At 37.5% G+C, this 12,202-nt stretch overlaps 1 protein-coding gene across 1 annotated transcript in view; it reads left to right on the plus strand.

Annotated features, from left to right (window-relative positions):
- Positions 1-12,202, plus strand: part of LOC107814284 (fatty acid amide hydrolase-like) — a 35,758-nt gene extending 23,556 nt beyond the window's left edge. Inside the window, exons 14-17 of the mRNA XM_075227990.1 lie at positions 10,325-10,354; positions 10,704-10,765; positions 11,487-11,582; positions 11,786-12,202. Of these exons, the coding sequence (XP_075084091.1) occupies positions 10,325-10,354; positions 10,704-10,765; positions 11,487-11,582; positions 11,786-11,845 (248 nt within the window). The 3' untranslated portion in view covers positions 11,846-12,202. The remainder of the gene's footprint in view (positions 1-10,324; positions 10,355-10,703; positions 10,766-11,486; positions 11,583-11,785) is intronic.

Consider the following 12,202-nt stretch of genomic DNA (forward strand, 5'->3'; position numbering starts at 1 on the left):
TTTAAAAGCTTGGTCAAACACTAATTGCTGCTCAAAAGTGCTTTTCAAATAAATTAGCCAAACACAAATTGCTTCTCACCAAAAGTACTTTTGAAAAAAGCACTTTTGAGAAAAAGCACTTCTCAAAATAAGCTGATTTTTGTAGCTTGGCCAAAAAGGTTATAAGTGTATTTTTCTCAAAAGTACTTTTCAAAAAAGTGCTTTTGAAGAGAAGCTAATTTTTTTTGCTTCTCGAAAAGCACTTTTTTTTTCTTCGAAAAGTTTGGCCAAACACTTCAACTTTAAAAAAAAACACTTATTTTGAAGAAGCTTGACCAAACAGACTACTAGCTTGGTCGTGTCTTATGCTGACAATTAGTGGATAGTTACTTAACCTGTATGCATGACTTTCACCACTGATTAATAGAAAAAGTTTTCATTTCCCAAATACAGACCTTTTGTCCCTCTCTCTCTCCTCTCGTGGACGTCTCTAGATTCTTCCATTGATGCTCAATGTGAGCTCTATCTCTTTCTCCATTCTCATATTTTAACATGGTATCAGAGCTCAGGAGTCGCTAATTCTCCTCTTCTTAGAAGGTTTCTACATTTCTCGTCTTGGTCTCACATGTGCCCTAATTTGATTGAACAATGCAGTGGTGTTTTGCTTGGCATCAAATCGCAACATCAGGTTTTGATTTCTATCTTATTGTCTCTAATCGATTAATCTCATTAGATCTCATGGCTATACTCGATGAAAACAATGAGATAGATTCGATGCGAATGTCAGAATCAGAGTGACTACCGAGGTGAATTTGAATACTAGTATCGATATTAGCAGTCCTCTATATTTGCATCCATATGATAATCCTAGTACTATGTTGGTTTCAATACCTTTCAGCGGAATCTGTTATCGTTCCTGGAAGCATAACGTAATGAGAGGCTTGTCTGCTTAATATAAGCAAGCGTCCGGATCCTCAATCATATAACAATCATTAGTAGTAAAGTTGGGATGATATAGTGACATTTTGGATATTAAATTCCCTTTCGAATGACATTACAGATAGTGTGGTATATGCAAACAATGCCATGGAGCCATGGATAGAGTTAGAAGATCACTATGAGTAAATCGGTGGTGCTAGATTGTACCAAATTCAAAAGGGAATAACGACCTGACTCATGAAGCCCTTGACATCACAAATTACTACACTAAGATGAAGAAACTTTGGGAGGAGTTGAACAATTTGAGTGTGAAAATACAATGTAGTTTCCAATGTACTTGTGGTGCTAAGGAGAATATGTACAAGGTTGAGCAAGACAGGAGGCTGATCCAATTTCTCATGGATCTTAATGAGGTGTATACAGTGGTACGAGGGAGTATACTCATGATGAACCTTCTTCCTTCACTGGCACAAGCATTTTCTTTGCCAATTTAGGATGAGAAGCAAAGGGAAATGGGGCCTTCAAATCAATTTGTCATTGAATCAGCTTCCCTTCATGTCAATGTACAAAGCAACACAAAATTTAGAAAAAATTAATCCCCTAATAGTAACTATTCCTCTGTGAATAGGCCTTGTCATTTTTGTGACTACTGCTAACGACCTGGACATGCTAAGGATAAATGTTACAAACTTCAAAGTTATCCTCGAGGTCCCAATCCAAATCAGATTCAGGGTTTCAGATTCAACAAGGGCAAGAGACCTGTGGTAAATGATCATGTTACACCTGTTGAAAGAATGAATTTCATGGCACTGATCCACATCATCATGATGGGTATCAAAATGTGGAAACTACAGGAATTACCAAGGAGCAGTATAAACGATTGCTTACCTACTGCAACATCTTCATAATGGAGGAGAAAAAATTTGGCGACACCAACATTACCAGTGGAGCTATCAACTTCGCAGGTATAATGACCTATTCTTCTTATACTATTTTTGGCTCAGTGTCTTGTAAATGTCTCAAAACAATGACTAATATCTGGATTTTAGATTTTGGAGTATCACACCACATGACATATAACAAATCCCTATTTTCTCACACCAAAAACTTACCCTATCCTCTTGTTGCACTTCCAAATAGTTACAGAGTCAAGGTGACAAAAGTTGGTAGTATAACACTTCACCTCAAATCACTCTGCATAAAGTGTTTTTGTTCCTTCCTTCAAGTTCAGTTTGATTTCTATTTCCTCATTCGCAGCAAACCTTAATTCACTGATTGCTTTTACGGCTTATTTATGTATGCTACATGTCCCTTCAATGAAGAGGCCTCTGGAGATTGGTAAAATAAAAAATGGTCTGCATCTTTTTTGCTCACACTGTTTGAAAAATGGTAGTCCTATTCCAATAGCTATTTATAATGTTTCTGCTTCATGTTCTCTACTTATTGCTTGTGAAGTGGGAAGTTCAAAGTGTCAGTCCACTCCAGTTGTACATCATTCCACATCCAATAAGGCACTTCCTTCTATTCTACATTCTTCTACTTCATATTTTGCTTCATCTTCATCTCGTGGGTGATGTTGATATATTGTGGCACAATGGAATAGGACGTGTGCTCTTTATTAAAATGAAAGGGATTCCCTCCATACCAGTAATTGTTTCCCAGAAAGAACCCTTCCTTTGTTCTATTTGTCCAATAGCTAGACATGCTTCCCTCCAGAACTAGTACTTCCTCTAAAAAGATCTTTGATTATTTGCATGTAAATTTATGGGGTCCTTATCTTGTAGAAATAGACAACAACTACAAGAGTAATGCACTCCACGTTATAATGGTTTTTGTCCTTTTAATTGAGACTCAGTTTCAGCTTACAACTAAAATTATTTCAAGTAATGGTCCGGAGTTCACTAGCACAGAGGCAACCTCCTTCTTCCAATCCAAAGGCATAATTCACCAAAAATCCTGTCCCTATACACCATAACAAAATGGTGTGATAAAAAAAACACACAAATATCTTCTTGAAATTGCTAGAGCCATCTTATCTCAATAAAAATTACCTATGAAATATTGGGGGAATATATATTAGCTTCCACTTATCTCATAAATAGGCGGCCCACTACTTTCCTGAAAAATAAATGCCTCTTTGAGATATTATATAAAAGAAGGCCTACTTACACTCACTTAAGAAGTTTTGATTGCTTATGTTACCTTACAGTGCCAAAAATCCGTAAAGACAAATTTGAGCCTAGGTCCACACCTCATATCTTTGTTGGTTATCCTTTTGATACTAAGGGTTACAAAATGTGCCGAGTCTAGACACAAAAAGAATATACATTTCCAGGGATGGTATTTTTCATGAGAATATATTTCCTTTTGCTACATCTTCTGTAACTACTTTCTCTTCCTTTGATTTGTATTCACTGCTTTTTATTGATCATCTAGAGCATAACTCTTTACAATCTACACATGATTCAAGTGATATAGGTGTTACATCTACTGAACTGTCACCTGCTCATAGTGACTCAAACATAGCCATCCATCAATCTGTATCTCCACCCTCTACTCATAACCACGCATCTCCTCTGTATTTATCTTTATCCAACTCAACACAAGAACCTATAATTGAACCAAGAAGATCAGAGAGGGAACACAAGCTGCCTGCACATTCGCAGTATTTATTTTATCCCCAAACTTAAACCTGCCTCTGATAATCATTCTGATTCACTCCTTCCCTTAACTACTTTGTTTTCAATGCATAACCATATTCTATATGAATCTATAGTTCATGACAGTCAATTCTTTGTGATGAATGTTTACAGTGAAGATGAATTATCTTTATGTGAAGAGGCAACTATTAACCTTTACATAGGAATTTGAAGCCTTATATGCAAATAATATCTAGGACTTGGTGCCCCTACCAGTAAGGAAGCAAACCATTGGTTATAAATGGGTATACAAGGTGATACACAAGGCAAATGAGAGTGTTGAGAGATCTAAAACAAGGTTGGTTGTAAAGATATACACTCAACAGGTATGGATTGACTATACATAAATAGTTTCTCTAGTTGTTAAGATGACCACCATATGGGCATTAATAGCTATTACAGTAAAGAAGAACTAGAATATTTCACAGCTTAATGTTAACTATGCATTCCTCCATAGTGACTTGCACGACGAGGTTTACATGGAAATGCCATCAGGCCTTGAAGTCAGCATGCTAGGGGTAGTCCGCAAGTTGAATAAATCACTTTATGGCTTGAAGCAAGCCAGCGAATAATGGTACTTAAAGTTGAGTGAGACCATGTGCTCTAGAGATTACTTGCATTCCATGGATGATAATATTTGTTCTGTAAGAAGACTAACTCTACCATCAATTATGTAGCAGTCTATTTTGATGATGTGATCATAACAAGGATTGATATAGAGGAGATCATATAGCTGAAAAGGTTTTTGCATGACAAGTTCAAGATCAAAGACTTGGAAAAATTGCATTATTTTTGGGGTTCAAAATTTTATATAAGGAGGATAGAGTTATCATATCTCAAAAGAAATTTACAGTTGATCTGCTCAAAGAGTATGACTGCTTACACTACAACAACCTATCATCTCCTCTGGATCCTAATGAGAAACTGAAGGCTAAGGAGGGAGTAGTGCTGAAGGATCCAAACAATTGCAGGAAACTAACTGGGAAGTTGAATTTCTTAACTAATAACAGACTTGACATAGCTTATATTGTGCAGTACTTAAGCCAATTCATGTAATATCATAGAGAACCCCATTTAAAGGTTGCTTTCCACCTATTAAGGTATTTGAAAAATGATCTTACTTTAGGAATTTTAATAATCCTGATTGTGCATTGAGAGCTTACTGTGATTCAGATTGGGTAGCTTTCTCAGACTCCAGAAGGCCAGTTAGTGGCTATGTAGTGCTTTTAGGAGACAACCCCATCAGCCGGGAGTCTAAGAAGTAGGATACTGTTTCCTTATCCTCAACAGAAGCAGAATAGGTCTCTTAGAAAGGTTGTTGGTGAGTTAACGTGGTTGTGCAGATTGTTTGAAGAGCTGAATGTCCCATACTCCAAACCAGTCACAGTGTTCTGTGGCAGCCGATCAACCTTACATATTGTCAAAAACCCCGTCTTTCATGACAGAACCAAACATATTAAAGTAGATTGCCACTTTGTGAGAGATAAACTTCAAGATCGACTAATCTCTTTGAATCATGTCATTACCAAATAAACAACTAGCTGACATTCTTACCAAGGTCCTAACAGGGATCAAGTATTCTGCAGTCATGCGCAAGTTGGCTGTGAAGTCTTCACCTCCAACTTGAGGTGGTGTATTGAAATATAGGGTATATTTATGTACTTTCTATTTCTATATTTTCAATGTATTCAATTAGTGATGCATACAGTTAGTTAGTTAGTTAGGACTTAGCTTAGCTGTGTCTTAAGCTGGCACTTAGTGGATAGTCCCTTCACCTGTATGTAGAGCTCCACTAATTAATAGAACAATACTTATTTCCCAAGTATATACCTCTTCTCCCTCTCTCTCTCTTCTCTTATGAACGACTCTAGATTCTTCTATTGATGCTCAATCTGAGCTCTATCTCTTTATCCATTCTCACATCTTAACAATTACTATATTCAATGGCAAGCACTGAATATATATAACCTCCTAGCAGGCAGCAATCTCGTAAAAAATAATGGAAAGGAACTTTTTTTTTTATATATATATTTTTTTTGTTGCATAAAGTTAGAATTTGAGTTTGGTATCCCAAACTTTGTAAATGATCATTGAGATGTGACTATCAATCTATATCCTAGCTAAAGGATAGCAAAATCAGAGTATGCTCAAGGAGGATCATAGATGATGTTAGAGGGTTTTGTGTGCTTGATTCTGAAGGTAGGCAAGCCTCATTTGTTCATATTTACTAGGCCCTTTATATGGTTAGGAAGATCAGAGAAAAGGTTGAAGATCTTGTTTCCTTCAATTCTGTGACTCAGAGTTGCTAAACTGTCTGTAGGTTTGTTGGCTTCTCTGAAGCAGTGATTGATGTTGAAGCTGTGATCTTCAATCATTTTCTGGATCTCTTTTATTTGTTTGCTGATGTTCCATGGTGGCTTCCACTCTCTTTTGACACACCTGACTATTAGGAGCGAGTCAGACTCTCCTATGGCCATCTCCAGACCTCTGTCTGCACACCATTTCAATCCAAAGAGAAGTGCTTCTGCTTCAGCGTAGTTGCTGGTGCCTGCTCCTAGAGGGATGGAGTAGGCCATGATGAAATTTCCTTCTTGATCTCTAATAATCCCTCCCCCTCCACATAGCCCGTTAGTGCAACTTCCATCACTATTCAGTTTAACTATTTGCGCAGGTGGTCTGAACCATCGCACTGGGACACTGCTAGTCTGTTGGATCTGTGCTTCACATGCTGTGTATATACTGCTCTAGTTGTCTCCGATGCGTACTCTTCTGAAATGTTTCTTGATCATCTGCAAAAGAAAGGAAGTGATATTAGAATAGGTTCTATACATTGAGGGTCTAGTCCCTTCAAACTTGTTGCGACATCTTGATCTCCAAAGTTGCCAATAAATGATAAGTGGGAAGTTCTTGGTGATGAATCTCGAGATTGGATTGGACGATTTGTGGTTCCACCAACTAAGAAGGGTCATGTTCAAGTTGTTGAAATTCCAACCAATACCCAAAGGCCCCGCAAAATTCCTCCAAATCTTCCTCGCAAGTTCACCTTGGCAGAATATGTGGTTAGTGTCTTCCAGATCAGTTTGACTATTGACAGAGTTACAGCAGTAGCATTGGGAAGTTAGTGCAATTCCAAGACTGGCCACACTCTCGTCAGTGCAGAGTTTGTTACCTACGGCTCTCCAAAGGAGGAAAGACATCTTGAAAGGAATGTCCTTAGTCCATAGGTTCTTATAGAGAGGGTTGTGGTCTTTTCTTTGCCTAATAGCGTTCCAGGTGGAGCTTATGGTAAATTTTCCTGATTTGGAAAGGCTCCAGTTGGCTTTATCATAGCAATTGCTATCCAATTCAATGCCTAAGGATAATAGATGAGATTTGGTGTCTTCATTTCGTTGAATGGTGAGCATGCTCCAATTCCAGGTGTTGTTCTGAAGAATTTCATTCAGTTTGATGTTTGGCATTGGGACCTCATAGGTAGTAATCTTGTATAGAGGACCTAATGAGCACCAGTTGTCAAACCAGAAGGAGACATCTCCTCTTCCAATGTTCCAGACAATATTGAGTTCAATTTCTTCTTTGATGTCACATATGGCTTTCCAATTTTGCGAGTTCCCTTTGTTCCAGTTAATGGTAATAGGGTGATTCGACCCACAGTACTTAGCAATCATTAAAGATCCCCATAGAGAGTTTGATGTTCTCAGATTCCACCACTGCTAAGCTCTAAAGGCCTTACAAGTATCACTGAGTCTCCTAAAATTAGCACCTCCTTCATCATAAGGATAGCACAAGATTTTCCATATAGCCCAGTGATAATTTCCTCCACTATCTTGCCCAGACCAGAAGAATCTGGCTACAAATTTCTCAATGAGCTCTATAGTTCCTTTTGGTGGATTAACTGCAGCCAAGAGGTGAATAGGGAGAGCCAGGACGACATGTCTGATGAGAATTGCTCTTCCTCCAGTTGAGAGGAGTTTGGTATGCCAACCTCTGATTCTTCCAATGACTTTGTTCACAATATCTGAATAAAATTCAATCTTCTTTCTCCCTGTAGTGAGAGGACATCCCAAGTATTTGATTGGAAACTTTTGATATTTCATGCCAGTGATGGCCTTCATTCTGTTGATAGTGACCAGGCTAGTCTTATTGCTCATTGCAAAACAACTCTTGTTCTTATTAATGAGTTGCCCAGAGATCTTCTCATAGTCCTTTAAGGTGCTCAATACCAATCTCATGGACCTCTTGTTTCCATTACAGAACAGAATAGTGTCATCTGCAAAAGAAAGATGGTTAACTTTAGGACAGTTAGCATTCATATAAAAACTTTTGTAGCCCACTCTATTATATAGATTGTTCATCATTTGTGAAAGAATTTCTGCACTTAAAATAAAGAGAGAAGAGGAGAGAGGGTCTCCCTGCCTTAAGCCCCTCTCAGATTGAAAGAAGCCATTTCTTCTTCCATTAACCAACACAGAGTACCAATTATTGGAGATGTATTAGTGGATAATCTCTATCCACTGATCACTGAACCCCATCTTCTTAAGAACTTTCCTGAGGAAAATCCATGAGACTCTATCATATGCTTTGGTCATATCAAGTTTCAGGACAATATTGCCTCCTCTATTTGGTTTGTTGATGTCGCTGATGATCTCTTGTGCAAGGAGGATATTTTCTAAGATTGTTCTCCCTTTAATAAAGCCAGATTGATTTCTGGATATGATTCTGGGAAGAATGCTGGAGAGCCTGGCGTCGAGGATTTTAGAAATAATTTTGGAAGACACATTACAAAGGCTAATAGGTCCGAGGTAAGAGAAACTTTGGGGGTGATCCACTTTAGGAATCATGACAATATAGGTGTGAGTGTAGAATTTGGTAAGTGTTGAGCCACTAAATATAGCTTTTACAGCATTATGCATATCCTCAGCTATAATGTCCCAACATTTGTGGTAGAACATCCCACTAAGGCCATCAGGTCCTGGGGAGCTATTGGCATCAATGGATAAAATAATCTTAGTGACCTCTTGGAGAGTAGGGATGGCACTGATTCTAATGTTGTCATCATCTGTAATACATATTTCAATGTAGTTCAGTGCCCTAAAATCTGTGTTGCTGGGGCCTTCGGAAAAAAGGTTCTTGTAAAAGTTCACAGCTCCCTCAGCAATAGACTCACAATCTTCAAGCCAATTACCCTCACTATTTTAGATCCTTCTAATTGTCAGTTTTCTCCTTTTCTCTTTGATAGTCGCATGGAAGTAAGCAGTATTGGCATCGCCCTCATTGAACCAATTAATTCTGACTTTTTGGCTCAAAATAGAGTCATGAATCTTTAGGTACCTTATAAACTCAGCTTTACTCTTAAACAATTCACTTCTATTCTCTGGGGTGTTATTAGTCATACAGATTTCTTCTAGGTCCCTAATGAGATTTTCCAGTCTTTTAGGTTCTTCATAGATATCTCCAAAGGTAGCCCTGGACCATGTACTAAGGGCCTTAGTAGTGTTCTTGATCTTCTGCTGTAGAATGTATAGGGGGTTACCATGGATGAAGATATTCCAACTATTCTGCACTGTCTGCTTAAAATCAGGGTGTTCAGTCTAGAAGTTGAGGAACTTGAAGTATCTGGTTCCTTGGGTATCTTCATGGTGAAGCTTAACCAGAAGAGGCGCATGATCTGAGCAAGATCTAGATAGGTGAGTTACATCAGTGTTGTTGAGATTATCAAACCAATCCGAATTGTAAACCAATATATCAAGTCTCTTCCATATGGTGAGGGGTGGATACCTGTTATCACACCAAGTCACTTTAGCACCAGTAAAACCTGCATCTTGAAGGCCACATTCATTGAGACATTCTATGAACTCCAGGCTTTCCTCTAGTCTATGAGGTCTGCCTCCCAATTTCTCCTCTCTATTAGTAATCACATTGAAATCACCTATGACTCCCCATGGTTCTTGAATTGTAGAGGTTAAGTTCCTTAAGTCTGACCATAGCTCCCTTCACAATTCTTATGTGCATTTAGCATAAACAATCGTTAAAAGGAAGGAGGGGCAATTGTTGTGCTCAGCTTTAATATGAACATGCTGCTTTTGTCTTGTAAGATAGTAATGTTGATGTCATTGGTCCAGAAGATCCAAACCTTGTTGGAGCAATTAAAGTAGGCTTTTACCATTCCTAGTTTTTTTTTGAATTTCTCTATCTTGCCACTATCCACCATAGGTTCTTGAAGGCAGATGAGGGGAGTTGATATTGAAGTTTTAAAGTTTGGAGTCTTTCAAGAGATCCTTTGGACCCTATACCTTTGATGTTCCACGATATTATACTAATCATGGGAAGGTCTAGGATCGGGGGGAGCTTTGGTCTGGTATTGAGGGGTCAATCGACTTGTCTCTGAAAATATGACTCCCTCCCATGTTGTGTTTGTTTCTTGGTGATAGGTTGTTGGTGTTAAAGATCTTTGTCTGCTTCTTGTCTTGCAAGCTTAGCTCCTCTTCAGAGTAAGATTTACTGATATCCCCCCTGATCACTTCATCATCTGATAGAGATTTTTCTAGTTCAACTTCAATACATTCCATGAACAATTCCTAATTGAGCTTGTCACCAGAAACTGTTTCCAGTTCTTGCACTAGACCCACAGGGACATTATACAGTTCTTCCATTGAGTCTGGGGGTTTAGCTTCTGGTTTTTGCTGATCGTTTCCCTCTTGTTCCTTCAGTATATCCTGATCCTGGGCCTTGCTGGTCAGGTTGGACATTTTTTCATTAATGTAATCAATGTTTTGTATTAGCGGAAAGTTTATGGAGATCCCTTGGGGGACAGTCTTAGATATATGGTATTACAATGGGAAGGAACTTACACATGTGCAATGGCAATTGATAGTTAGTAAGTTAAGTTGTATGTAACTGAAATTGTTAAACAATTATAACTCAAAAGCTGAAGATTTTCAAAAATTGAATAATAAGATTAAAACTTTCCACATCGCTAAAGCATTGTATTTTAATATGTACTTATTTATTGATTAACGTTTTAGAGTGGCCTTTAGTCATAATAGTTATCAGTTGTGCCCGTTACGATTATGTGCCTCATTGTTTCAGCTGCACTAGTTCGATACCAGATAGCAGGAAATTTTCTGGGACTGCCTGCTGTTACTATACCAGTATGCTCTTCATCAATTTCTACTACATCTATATTTTTTTTAAGATTCAGATCAGGGACTACATTGAAAATTCCCGAATGGTAATAACTTACCCATATTAAGTGGGCGTTTGGACATAAGAATTGTAAAATTTCAAAAACAAAATGAAATTTCTTGTCAAGTGAAAATAGTATTTGAAAATTAGAGTTGTGTTTGGACATGAATATAATTTTGGGTTATTTTTGAAGTTTTGTGAGTGATCTGAATGAAAATTTTGAAAAACAGCTTTTTGGAGTTTTTCAAATTTTGAAAAAATTCAAAAATTCATCTTCCAGTAAAAATTGGAAATTTTATGGCCAAACATTGATTTCGAAAAAAATGAAAAATTTTCGAAAAAAAGTGAAAAAATTCTTATGTCCAAACGGCTCTAAGTATTTATGCTAAAGTAGTACAAGACAGTGTCTTAAATATACACATTTATCAGTTGACTATGGTTAAATGGTATATATTTATTATTACTTTAATTTTTAACTAGTAAAGTTAAATAAATTAGTTGTGTAAACACCCATGTGGGTAAGTATTTACCATTGTCAAATCATCTGCCCCATTCTAACAACAAATAGAATATTGCAGTGGAAACTGTGATCCAAACAGTTGAAAACTTCCCCACCTTTTGAAGATTAGTTACACTGTCAAGATTTATTTTAAAAGTTTACTCATATATATATTCTTTTGGGGGTAGGTTGGTTATGATATGTCCGGTTTGCCAATTGGTCTTCAATTTATTGGGAAGCCATGGAATGAATCCTTACTGATTCATATAGCTTTTGCCATGCAAGTAAGTGAATGTTTGGATCCCTGATCATCTTTATCTTTATTTTGGATTGTCATGCGGTTTTCAAATCCCCAAATTTTCATTTCAGAAGGCAAGATCTCATATTAATTAGACAAATCTATGAGTCGTAAAAGAGAATGCTTATCATATTTTACATTATTAAAATTGGATTTTGGACTAAGAAATAGCGTATCTTGGTTTTTCAGGCATTATGCATCTCTGAATACAAAAGGCCAGAGGTTTTCTTTGATCTATTGGGGAAGTAGTTGAATTCCGCTAATCTGATCTGCAGGCTGCAGCGCAGTGGGGGCTGGATAGCCTGGATTCATACAACTACTTTCATGTTATGTTTGGTTATATATAGAACTAGATGAGTATAGCACGTGCTCGCCTGCGTTCAGCATTGCGCATTGTAGGGGGGGGGGGGGTGTCCACATGCATGTGCTTTTTTAAATTTATTGAATGAGCCTATTTAAACTGTCGACGAACGAATATAATGCAACTTTTCACTTCATCACAGGATCATATTCATCAAACTAGGTCATCGATCTCTTGACTAAGAGTTACTCCCTCTGTTTCAAATTAAACGAGATACTTTCTTTTTTTGTTTGTTCCAAAATAAA

The sequence above is a fragment of the Nicotiana tabacum genome, chromosome 13 (genome assembly GCF_000715075.1).
Source record: "Nicotiana tabacum cultivar K326 chromosome 13, ASM71507v2, whole genome shotgun sequence".
Classification (NCBI taxonomy): Eukaryota; Viridiplantae; Streptophyta; class Magnoliopsida; order Solanales; family Solanaceae; genus Nicotiana; species Nicotiana tabacum.